Source organism: Eublepharis macularius, chromosome 17, assembly GCF_028583425.1.
Source record: "Eublepharis macularius isolate TG4126 chromosome 17, MPM_Emac_v1.0, whole genome shotgun sequence".
NCBI classification, from domain to species: Eukaryota; Metazoa; Chordata; class Lepidosauria; order Squamata; family Eublepharidae; genus Eublepharis; species Eublepharis macularius.
This window is the reverse complement of record NC_072806.1, coordinates 24,091,852-24,104,687: the sequence shown is the minus strand read 5'-3', so window position 1 is coordinate 24,104,687 and position 12,836 is coordinate 24,091,852. Positions and strand designations below refer to the sequence as shown.

The 12,836-nt window shown below is 45.0% G+C and overlaps 1 protein-coding gene across 2 annotated transcripts in view; it reads left to right on the top strand.

Moving 5' to 3' along the window:
• ZZEF1 (zinc finger ZZ-type and EF-hand domain containing 1) overlaps positions 1–12,463 on the top strand; it is a 100,735-nt gene extending 88,272 nt beyond the window's left edge. The window contains exons 51-55 of one of the 2 annotated variants that reach the window (XM_055001956.1): positions 2,330–2,428; positions 3,425–3,590; positions 4,699–4,849; positions 5,311–5,382; positions 12,299–12,463. In XM_055001956.1, coding sequence (XP_054857931.1) covers positions 2,330–2,428; positions 3,425–3,590; positions 4,699–4,849; positions 5,311–5,382; positions 12,299–12,406 — 596 coding nt within the window. In that variant the 3' untranslated portion in view covers positions 12,407–12,463. Of the gene's footprint in view, positions 1–2,329; positions 2,429–3,424; positions 3,591–4,698; positions 4,850–5,310; positions 5,383–7,716; positions 10,499–12,298 lie in introns of those variants that run through there. The other variant, XM_055001957.1, reaches the window with a different exon arrangement.
• The last annotated feature ends 373 nt before the right edge of the window (positions 12,464–12,836 follow it).

Here is a 12,836-nt window from a genome sequence, read left to right as displayed (position 1 = left end):
TTCTAAATGATTGTCAGAAAACATTTTTAATCTACTAGCAGTTGCCAGCTGTGGCTATTTCAGCATTTGGAATCAGAACCCTGTTTTGTCTTGCAAATGATATATTTAAAGCCGTTCCTTGATTTTAATGAACATCATGAAGCAAACAATTTTTTCCCTGCCCGTCACCATGTTTGCTGAAAAGGCGGAAAGAGGATCGCATTTCCCATTGTGCATCAATATGCATTTACGTCCCGCTTCAGGCCCCAACATCTCCAGTTTGAAGTATCAGGAGTTGGGCAAGATCCTTTCTCTGCCTCAGACCCGGCGAGCCGACCTCCAGACAGAGTGCATAATGTGAAGCTGGATAGACCAGTATCCTGTCTTAGTAGACGGCAGTCTTCTATGTTCAGACATTTATTTGAAATACTTGCGCACCGTCTTTGCACCTTGCAAGGTCTTCAGGTCACCTTTTGATCCAAAATATTTTTTAAAAATTAAGAAGACACAATAAAACAGAATCAAATCTACCCAAGACTCTGAGAACAGCCTACAGCACTAATAAGTATTAGAAAAGCAAAACATTAATTTTTTAATATTTTTGATGAGAGAAAATACTATGTGTTGTTGGCACCTAAAAGATAAAACTAAGGTGCCTAATGTATCTAGGAAGGCTGTTCTGTCATTGGAGCACTACTGCGGCTGAAAAAGACCCTGTTTCCAGTCCCACCCACCTAACCTTCAAAGGAAATATCACCTAAAACAGGGTGTCAGGCAGTGATCTCAGTGAACTGGCAGGCATTTTCCAGCAGAGTTCTGGGGGTTCTTTGTAATGTAGTTGTTGGAAGATCAAGGCTCAGTTATAAGAGAATTTGGGCAGGTTGTTATCCAGTAGAGCCAAGAGGTCATTCAGGATCAGTGGTCTTCAGGCATTTTCAGACCCAGGATTTTTAAACCTTAGGAGGTGGCATGGGACCCACTAAGCTGCAAGCATGTGATACCTGAACCATGTGACAAGAAGAGGAGTTCCAAAGCTGAGACCTCACAGGTTGTGAAGGCCAGGACAGCAGGCAGCAGAGCAAGAGGGACAGGAAACAAGCTCAGCGCCGGGAGGTATAAGGAGCAGATTCAAAGAGCTAGAGATGTAGAGGAAGCTACTGCCAAGTGGCCTGACTCATTGCAAAGAGTTCGAGGAAGGGTAGTTCCACTGCTGCCCACACTAGCAGCACAGGTCCTTCCAGAAAGCAGCGACAAAATATGGAGGGTCTCAGGGCTCATGGGGAGGGTCTTTCTCATGAGCTGAAAGCCGCTGCTCTAGATCCTTCCTAAGTTCCCCTCTCTGTTGGCCACGTTGCCCCATGGAATCGCAACCCACCGCCAGCCCTGTCTTGGAGAAGAAATTGTAGGGTGTTACTGATTCCAGCACGAGCTTTCCTCAGTCCTCATGTGAATATTGACAGGAAATCATTTTACATGCATTTGTAGGGAAAGTCACAGAAGGAGGAGGAGTTGGAGCAGAGAGAATCTTGGTGTGGATCTTGACATACATTTTTCAGGTTTAATTCTCAGTGCGAGGGATTGGCAAGTGTTGGAAGCGACGAGCACTGAGGAGCCCAGCCTAAGCCTCGTTTCTTTGTTGTGAGGCAGAACCAATCTAAGTCCGGAGCCCTTCCCTGATGGCGTATCAGGAGACCTACGTTACAAATACCCAGTCAGCCATGCGGTTCATTGGGGTAGTCTTATATGAGCCCTTGCCTCTCAGACGAACTCCCACACTTCATTTGGAGCTCCTTAGAAGAAAGGCAGAGTATACTTGTTATTGATAAATGGATGGATGTATTGACTGCTGATGACGGCTTATTTTCTTTCTAACATGTTTGATCCAGTTTTAGTTTATAATTCACAACTTTTTCTGGTCAGGAAGGTTTATCTACCACATTTTTTCAGACTTTTTCATGAGATTTTATTAAAATTGTGTATTACCTAACCAGTATGGACTTTTAAAAAAATATTTTGGTTACTCAATCTGTTGTTTTGGGTTCAGTTTTCTACTCCTGCTTTCGGATTTAATAGATATATAATAAACAGGATGCTCTGATATCCGCCTCTTTCTAAGTGTACAGTCTTAGCCTGCAGGCTTTACTGTATCTTACATGTACAGCAGCAAATATTATGTGCACTGCCTCTGCAGATAGAATGCCTCATCTAAAATAACTGCTAGAAGGCCAGATAGATGCATTCCACGCTGTATATATAAGCATCTTGCTGGTATGTGTAGAAATTCTGGAGCTGCCCTCTCCCCGTTATCCTTTTATCCGGCTTGTGTGAATCTTTCCTTTCTGCTTAATAGGAGATACATTGCACTATCGATTTACGTCTGACATGAGCAACACTGAATGGGGCTACAAGTTCACAGTGACGGCAGGTCACCTGGGGAGGTTTCAAACAGGTGAGCGCATTATTCAGAGCAAAGAATTGAGGAATCTCTTAGCATTGTTATTCTTGGGAAACTAGCATGTCTTAACATGAGCACCGTTCTTTACATGGATATGCTGGAGGGAAAATGACAAGATTTGATATTGTCCATGGGAAAGCAGAGATTTCTGTGTGCATTTGTTACATAGCATAGAATTCAAAGCAGAATTTGAAATGGCGGTTGCAACTCTTCTGTTTTTTTTTTAAATAAAATGTCTTTCCCCTTTTTTTATGCTGTAACTCAGTGGTTCCCACCCTGGGGGTCAGGGAACCCGGGGGGGGGGGGCAGCTGAGGAGTCTTTGAATCCGTACGCTCACTAAGCATTGTTATTTTAATCTTTTTGTTGTTGTGTATTTTCTCAATCAACAGATGATAATAATTCAACCACTTTCATGGGGGGAGGGGGTTCCTGCGGGATGTTTTGGTGTTAAAAAGGGGTCTTCATACTCAGAAGTTGGGAGCCACTGTTGTTACTCCAGTTTCTGGATTGGGTGACTTGTGGGAATTCTTTGCTCTTCCCCCCCCCCCCCCATCTTCTAGATGAAGGCAGGTGGCTAATACAGGCAGTACTTTTTTGGTTTTGGAAAGGCTTTCCAGATCTTTGGAAAGGCTTTCCATATAAGGTCTGCCTGGCAGCTTCATTTCTGACATGTAGCCCTTTATTTCTGCGTGCTTTGCAGCGGAGTGGGCGGGTGTTCCATTTTTGTAAGAATTCTCAGACTTGGCTTGGCTGTCATAAGCGGGTGGCCTCCTGCTGGTTCTGTTCTATTCTGTTCAGGTTTTATTGGTGTTTCATTTTCTTCCCAAGCTACCTTGAACAAAAAGATTGCTTTTGGAAAAGTGGTCTAGCAAGCATTTTTAAGAAATAATAATAAAATATTTCAGAGAAGTAAAAAACTGCCCTAAAATGTAAGTAAAGGAGTAAAAAAGATGCCCTAAAAAGTGCAAACGACTGTGTTTGAATTCTAGGGTTCGAGATCCTGAAACAGATGCTGTCCGAGGAAAGGGTGGTCCCTCATATTCCATTGGCCAAAGTCTGGGAGTGGCAGGTGGGCGTGGCCTGCCGACAAACGGGTCACCAGCGATTGAAAGCCATCCACTTGCTCCTGAAGATAGTTCAGTGCTGCAGCCAAGGGTACGCCTGCTAAGTCTCTGTTTCATTGCTCAAGTGGCTCACCTTCACATCTGCACAAACTGAAAACAACTGAAATCGCCTCTCTTACGGTTTTGTCAGCTGCAATTTTAACTTTATTTTTTTACAAACAAACATTTTCAGTGTAATACGGAATGGTAAAAGGTGATGTTAGGAACATCATTTGTTCCTTTTCAATTTTTTAAAAAAGAACCATTTAGTATAGTCGTGAGTTCCCATTGGTAGCATTGATCTCTTGGGACCTCGTTTCTCCACCAGTGCTGGTTGTCAGCCCCGTGGTATGTTTGCCACTGAATCAGTCAGCCCTCCTTCTTCCTGGGTGCCTTTGAGCCACACTTTTCATGACAGGCTTTATAAGCAAATTACAGTACCAGCCATTTTTATTTTCATACCATTAAGTTTTCCTTAATTCTGGTTTGGTGTGATGTCTGAATTGAGCCTTAGTGATGTAAGGTGGTGGGGGGGGCGGTCCTTGTGTTGCCTAGCTTTGCTTTAAAATTAAGAGTTAATGAAAGATTATCTCAGACATATCAAATAATGGATATTCGAGGTCTGTAATGTGGAAATCTTAATGGAGAACTCACACAGATTCCATAGAAAAGTAATCCTGACCTGCATGGACATAATAGATAACAGCTGTGAAAGAAAGCAGTTTGGAAAACCTTCTTGTGCCCCATTCTCCCAAGTTCTGGGCAAGGCATGAGAATATCCGTTCCCATTTCAGGCCCATGAAGCCCTTAGCGTCCTGTTCTGATGTCAGAGCCCCGTGAGGATAAAAAGTTGTGAAACGTGGAAGTTGTGTCAAACCTGAAAAAGCAGGCACACACGAGAGAGATGGTTGCTCTCTCAGCCTTCTCTTGCAGTGCTAAGGAGGCTTTTTTACAAAACAGAGGAGTGTTAAAAATGAGATTCCTTCTCTCTCTTCCAGTCCATGAAGTCCAGAATGGTGCAGTCCATTCTGCCACCTTGAAACTCTACTTCCACCTCATTCTGCTTTCATATGTAAACAAAGTGGTAAACTGCTGACGCTGCGGGGATAAGAGCAGCCTTGGCACCTTTCCTGTGTTGATGTCATCCTTTTTCTTCATAGGGACTGTGACCTCACGTTACTGAAGCCACTGTGGCAACTTTTCACCCGCATGGAGAACAATCTGCACCTTGACGTGACCAAGCCGGGAATCCTCCTCCCACTTCACCGGGCACTGACTGAACTTTTCTTTGTTACTGAGAACAAAGTCAGTGTAAGTGTTCCTCCCTTGCTTTCTCTTTGGGCGCTGAGAATGGCTTGCAAACGTACAAATTTAAGCTCTTCTTCCCTTCCTCTTGCACTACTTCTTCTTGTTTTTTTTAAAGGCTTACTTAGGTAAAGTGTGTGATCTAAGATCATTGCAGCCAGGGGTAAGACACTCCTTTGTGGGAGGTGCACACCAGTGCTTGTTTCACGACCACGAGGTCTGCTTGTTTTTAGCATTCTGATCCTGAGCTGAGGGTGTTGCAGTCCTTAAGTCAGTTGTGCAGAAAAGAAATTCCCTTTGAAGTGCAATGGAAGATAACAGAAGTGGAAGTTGCAGGACTTCTCATTTTGGCTTTTTAGCAGAGGATGACTGTGTGCATATGTTTGTCTCCCCCTCCTGTGAATTCTTAGGGTTACCATGTAATCCAGTGGTGAAAATACTTTTTTTCTTCTCCTCCCCCCTCACAGGAACTTGGATCTCTGCAGGAATACTTGCTTGCCTTAAATACAGAAGACCATCTTCACCGCTGTACAGCACAGGTAAAAGTTCCTGGCATGTCTGATCACATCCCTCCTGCATGACGTCACCAGTCAGGTGCAGAGAGATTTGGGACACTGTACTCCTAGGAGGATGGGAGTGCTGGATTTAAATAAAAAAGGCCAGTAAATAGCAAGTTGGCTTTGACCCATGTTGACTGGCGAGCTTACGTCTCTTGATGTCCCCCAGCATTTCTCCCCCAGTTCCTTGTTCAGGGCCATCGCTAGACATTTTGTGGCACACAGTAGGCTTCTATTTCTCCCCCCACAACCCTGGATTTGTCACTGCTAAGGTTTTTTTCCCCTTTTTAAAAAAGAGCAGGGAGATGACATCCCATTAAAAATATAGAATAGACGTTCTCTCTGGACTGGCCTTGTAAAAAAGTGGTTATTGATCTGGAGTAAGCCGAAAGTGGCTGCAAGAGTGTCTGTGTCTTGATGCTGTCCTTGTGCTGAGGAACTGTTGTCCATAAATGAACTGTCCCTCCTGACAGCTGGTGTCAAGGGATGTCACAGGCCTCCAGTTTTCCTTCCAGTAGCATTCAGTGGCTAAAGACTGCCAAGTCTCTGAGAATCCTCAGTATTGTCATTCCACCTGGCCTACTGCTCCCAATAAGCCCCTGGAGTAAGCTGATCCATTCCCCTTGAAAACACATCATTGCATACCAAAAATAAAATGGCATTCCATTATACAATCATTTTGGGCCCCTGGCCCAGTGGCACCCTCCCCGCCCCCGCCCACAGCTGCATAACTGCCCTTGTTTAGCAAGGTTACGACTCCTCAGGCAGGTGTTGTGCAGGTTTCCTTTTTGGGACAGGAACTGAGAAAATGGGGAGTGCTCACGCTTAGTGATCACATACCGTTCTTTGCCCTGACTATTTTTTTGTCCAAATCCCTTTGAGCTTCCTCCTTGTAGCTGCCCTTAAGGCATCCAAGGGATTGTATTAGGTACTTCATGTGCTGGCATGAACAAAGCTCGTCTCTATTCCGAATTGTTTGCTGCCAAAGCAGATGGTTACAGAAGAGACATTTTCTCTGATGGTGCTGGTTGCTGCTCAGCTCTTGCTTTCTCTCTCTCTCTCCCTCTCTGCCTGCCTGCCTGCCTTAAAGCAGTTATTTCTAAAGGATCTCCCTTGTACTAGGATCTCCACCCCCTTGCCAAAAAAACTGAGCAGACCTAACAGAGTGCCTCCGTCTGATGTGCTGCAGACAACTGAGACCAAAATATTTCCACCTTTAAAAGAAAAACCTTAAAGCCATGTTTGTAGCGCGTTTTTCAAGGCCCGCTTGAACATAACTCGAAGGCATCTGGGCAGAGCTTGAACTTTGGTTCAAGGGTAAGAATGTTGTGGCCTGCAATGTGCCTGCCTCTCAGGGCCCCCGGGACGTGCTGCTGTCATGTCAAAACCCACCCAGGCATGCAAAGTATGATGGTGTGATGCTGCCTTATACAGAGTTAGGGTGTTCTTTTGCCTTATTTAGAATCGTGTCCATGGAGGAAGGTGGGTATAATGTGGCTGCAGTGTAAAATGCAAGGCAAATATCAGTTCCTATAGAACTCACTGACTCAATTAGACCGTTACATCACTATTCGTAATTCAGAGCCCAAACCATGGTTTGAGCTTCCTGACTTGGGCCTACCATGGTTCAGAACTGTTGTCTGCTACTTTCCCCCTGTGCTTCTGGTGCGGTGGGGCCTCTGGAGACAGAACAGTTCCCGTTTATCAGTTCACGCATTTGCACCAACTCAACTGCAGCATAAAAACACGCTTTGCAAGCCCACTCCCAGGTCTCAGTTTGTAGTTCAGGTTTGCTGGCCAGATGCAAACAATGGTTTGTCTATCCAGGCTCTTGCCATATCTGACCTCTTAGTGAACTCTCCCAAACTTATCCATTAGCACTATCCTTTTCTCATGTGCACCACATCACACACTGCCTGTGCAATCTTAAGCGGAGTTATGCGCTTCTTCAGGTGACTGCTCATGATGTTGCCTTCTAATGAATGAAACCCTTGGTCCATCAAGGTCAGTGTTGTCAGGGTATTGTGAGTTTTCGCAGGGAGCTGGAAAAGACAGGCGGCAGCACTTGAAAGGAGAAAACAATGCTGTGCTCTATGGGGTTTTGAGCAGCGAGAACTGTAATACTCTCCCCCCCCGGTGCTCACCCCACAGCACCCTCTCAGGATTGCCTCCTCGAACCGTCAAGATCAGCACCGTCACTGTGCAGGGATAGGAATCTGCTATTTGCGACGTTTCCACTCGGCCTTGGTCTCTCTGACACTCAACTCTTACTCTCTCCCTCCCTCTTTCTCTCCCTCTCTTTTTTTTTCCAAACAGGCCCTGAAAAACATTGCTGCTATTAGCCTTGCTATTAACTATCCCAACAAATCAACAAGTCTCTGGAACGTTTAATGAGCGGCCTTGTGGTTTTGGGATAGGATAGGTTTTGTCCACAGGAACCTTGGCGCAAGCATCTGAGCTTGTTTCAGGCACAGGAGAATGGACGAGAGAGAGAGAGAGAGAGAGAGAGAGAGGGTCCCTCTGCTTCAGTGTATGTGCACAACGCAGCCACCCCCCACCCACCCACCCCAGTGTAGATTCTGTCAAAGCAGCGCACTTCTGAGGAAAAACGGGGCACACTCTCTCCGGAGCATCCTGTGTCGCCTACAGCTATGTATGCACTTCTATTGTAGCATGTCTGTTGGAACAGTATTTACTTCCTTTAAATTTTCAAAATAAGTGGGGCGGGGGGAATGAGTGAGACGAAGAGGTGAAGTTTCTCCCTCCCAGAAGGAGAGGAATGCAGACCCCCTTCCAGGCATCCCTCCAACTCTGCTGGACTATCTCCCATCGGTAAAACTGGACAGTTAACTGGAAGTGAGCCGCCGGAAGTGTCTTTCTTCGCCTGCGCAGGTCCTGCCGTGATGCCTGCTTCGCTCAGGGCTCAAGAAGGGGCAGAGGAAGATTGCGGGGCAGGGGTGCCCAGCAAGGGTGGAAAGGGCACCTGCTCCGGCATTGCTGTGTCACTTCCCATCTATTATGAAAAATAGTTTCCTCCCCAGCAGCAGCCAGCTACAGTCCCTTTAAAACGAGTTAAACTTAAAATCTTGGAGTTCTAGCGTCCAAAGAGGTTGCCTCCCTTGATGTGAGACTGTTGCTAAACAACAAACTTGTGCAGATCACTGCACAAGTTTCTTTTTTGTAAGATGCTGCCCTCATGGCCCACACACATCCTGCAGGTTGCTCATGTTGGGGAAAGGTCAAGGATGCTTCTCAGCAAGGTTGCCTCAAGGAAGAAGATGCTGGTTGAATCCGAAGACTCGACTTCAGAGTGGCGGCTAGTGACTCCCCTGACTCTCTTCATTTCGCAATAACTGGGTAGCTCTTGCACAAGATGGAGTCTGTGCAAAGATCTATTGAATCTAAATGAATTGGCTTTAATCTATTGGGGGAGAGAGGGGCGGGAATTTTGCCCCCTTTCCAGAGGTGAACATCCAGAAGGGCATGGCATTTTCATGTGCCTGGAAAATAGAAACGGACGTCCACGTTCGGCTCCTGAGTCGCTCTTTCTCACATCCCAAGTTTGCAGGACTTGCACACTTGAATGCTTTTCAGAATTTGAATTCCAAGGAAAGGGGCACAGGCAAATCGAGGCAGTGAGGAACTGCCATCAGCACAGTCAGATGGGAATAGGTTTTCCCAGGAGGAGGATTTGTCCAAGAGGGATAGTTCTTGTAACATTCCGATTGCACAAGAAAAGCCTGATTTTGGGGAATGGCTCTGGTAGAGGGAGGAGCATTTTTGAAAAGAGGTGGGAAGAAGGGATATGGTCAGTCTGGTGCTGTGAAGCCCTTGCAGTTGCAGTGTCTGCCGACAGCATCTCGTCTCCCAGGTTTCAGTGAGCGAACAGAAGAGGCGAACAGGGCCAAAAGTAGAAAAGCAGAGAGGATTCAGGGAAGAACAGGTTCCTTGTTTAAGGCTACTTAGGAGCATGGCTGCATTAAAAACAGAAGCTGATACTGACTTGGGTAACACAAAATACGACGGTTAGGAGGGATGGTCCTTCTAATGGAGGAGTATTTCTGCTCCGCTGCCTCGCTACCCTCTGGGGTGGGGTGGGCAGATGGTAAAGCTTGCTTTGGGATGCATCTCAGGTTGCTGTTGCACTCTCACCCTGTTGCCAGGTTTTCTTTTCAAAGCATGGAGGTGTTCCCTGTTTAAGAGCATAGTGATCTTGTCTTCCTTTAACACATGGGGGTGCACAGAGAAGGACCGGGTACGGTAGAGCCAGGTGTTCTTGTTTTTTTTCTGAAGCCCCCCCCCCCTTCCATGCATGTTGCTTCACAAGGGGCCCACTGTTGGAACTGTGTGTTGACAGTACTTCAAGTTAACAATTTGCTGAAGGAAAGATGCTGCCGCAGTCTCCATTCATTCCTCTTCCCATCCCTTAATAATTCTTCAGGATCACTGATCACACCACTGCAGTTCTCCCATGTCCTCTTCCCGGCCCCAACCATTTCTGTTTGGCTCATGTGTTTCTTTTTCTAGGTAGTCATATGCATAACAATCTCAAAAGAATCACACAGGATAGCCCATAGTGCAGACTGCTTATCTTGAACTGTTATTCTGAAGCCAGTAAAGAGGAGTCCCTCCCCTTATTTCAATCCTCCCCCCCCCCAATGTGGCGCTTTGGTGGTCCAAAGCAGGCAGTGATGTCTTCTATCACCTTGCCTATAAGGGGCAACGAACTTGTAAGAAGGTTTTCCTGTTAGCTGGAAATGGAAGTGGGAACGTGCAGGGTACACATGGAATTTGGTATTTCTCATAAACACTTCTTCTGAGTTCCTTAGTAGATTCATTTAAACACAGAAACTGAGATTCGAACTGTATACATCTGGGGGTAGGGGAGAAATGTGCCTATAATGAAAACTGCATATATTGAAATCTGATAACGATGTATTAAGAAACCACCATCCTGATATAACTTTTACTTTCAATATAAACACTTTTTAAAAAATGGTGGCTTTTAATTTTCTTACGGGTTTTTTTTTTGACTTCACAAACCTTTTGTGTGTGTGTGTGTGTGTTTAACATCATTAAAACCAGTCCCTTAAATTGATTCCTGTTTGGTTTAAAGTGTATTGGGGGAAAAAAAACATAGGCTATAGATGCGATGGATATATGCAGATGAAGAGATATATTGTAAAATCTATTAAAATGGAGAGTACAAGGAGATGGGTCTGTTTCTTTTGTGTGTCTATTGCGATGCCAGGGGAGCACAGCTGAGACTGGCTAAATTGGTAGTTCAGTTGCACAACAAGCATCTTTTTACCAGGCTGAGCCACTGGGTCCACAACACCCATTCTTCTTTGTCAGCAGCTCGCCAAGGTTTCCAGAAGTGAAGGGCTTCTTCCTTGCAGGCATATTGTTGCTCCTACTTGTACAAGCAGGATTTGATAATAGAATTAATTTCTTCCGTTATTTAAAAACTTTATAAGCTCACATTTCTCCCATATAAACGGGACCCGAGCTAGTTAACGAAGAAATCAGCACAATATAACATTCTAAGAGGAGGAGAATGAAAAGCAACCCGCAGAATAACTTAAAAGGACAGCACAGAATGCTGTCTTCCACGATATCCAAGGAGCCAAAGTAAGGCATTCTGTTTTGCCAGCCTGGTGAAATATAGGTGCTCCGATCCTCTGGGAGGCTGTTCTGTAGCAGTGGAGCAGCCCAAGAGAGAACCTGTGAGCAGGCAGCAGCAGGGCCTTATCCTATGGTTCTTTCGAAAGGGATGGATGTGAAGGGACTTAAAGGTAAGCGCCAGCACCTTGATCTGGTCCCAGAAATCAATGAGCAACCAGGGCAAGGATTGCAAAACAGGTTTACGATGTGGCCTGCCTTGGGTAGCAAATGGGCTGCCACAATTTAACTGCCGTTTCCAAATAATCTCAAAGAGGGCCCTCGTGTGCATTGCAGTAGTTAAGCCTCAAGGTAAGTGTTGCCTGGGTCAGGATGGCCGATCGGCAGTTTCCAAATAAAGGGGAACGCTTATGGGCCCACGCACAGTTAGCCACAAGTACTTTTGGCCCACTGCAGATGCTGGTTTCTCCAGGAATAGAGCTGGTGCATTCACCCAAGCTTGCAGCCGGACGTAGCAGGTGACATGAGAGTTTGCTGTTTAGACTTTTGCATAAATTCATCCCCTGTACTCATTTAAATCTTAAGTTGGCTACTCTTGTCCCATGACAAAAAAATGGGCTGGGCCATCTCTGAGGTGCAATGCATTGTCTAAAAATGGAGAAAATGGCTAGTCTTCCCCATACCTATATTGGCTTTTTAAAAGTATCGAACCTTGACATTTTCAGCAACAGCTCACACTAATTCCAAGGGTTTAAATAGAGTTTATTTACTATGCTGTTGCTTGGAACCAGTGGCGGGAATGGCTGAGCCTTTCCCTCCTGCTGCATGCTTGCTTGCTTTTGTCAACAAAGCAAAGGAGGAAAGAAAGGGTTATGGTAACAAGATGCCAAAGGGGAAAAAATCTCTGTAACTGTTTAATTATAAAACCCAGTATTCACACAATACAATAATATTCTTCATTGGAGTAGACAAATCCAACCAACAGCTTCCAAAGTCCAACATATTTATATCATCATCCTGACGTGCAGTAAGAAGCAATAATGATACATAAATAATCATGTACAATCAGAGACTGTAACAGTCAAAAATCACAGTGGTGTACACTCAAAGAATCTGAAGATCAAAAAATTCTATGCAGGTAGGTCCAAGCACAAAAGTCAACCCAGTATTCAAGAGTCAATTCAATGCAGGTAAGTCCAAGTCCACAAAGTGTCCAGGTGCAGAAAAAGTAAACTGATACTCTAAATTTTTCTTTTTCACAAAAAAAACCCTTTAGGCACTGCAGATGATGCTCCTGTGTTCCACTCAACGAGGGGCCGGCTCGTTTGCCACCTGGTTTCAACGCTCTTCCTCAGGAACGTGCCGCACCAGTACCTCTTCATAAACTGCAAGAACCAACCTTAAACGCTGCCCCACGTTGTCAAGACCCATTAAAAATAAACTATACCAAAACTAAAACTTGCTTGCAAAGATTCATTCTGAAATTCAATACTTTCTGCAAAGCGTTCTTCTCTGAGCCCACCTGGGTAACAAATATGAAGCCCCCGATTACTTAAGTAGATAGAAGATCTCTGCTAGTATTGATTCTTAAAGAGATAGTCATTCCCAAAAGCTGACAAGCATCCTTTATAAGAAACATGAATAATCCATAGCAAAGTTTAATCCAGAAGGGGCAAGGGTATTATCTAAATGGTATGTCCAAAAGACTTCTTTTTACAGCAATATTATTTGCATTCCCTGAGCTTGCAACATGCAACACTGAAAACCTCTCATTAAGATGACATTGTGAAAAGTGAGCCGCTGAAAGGGGCGTC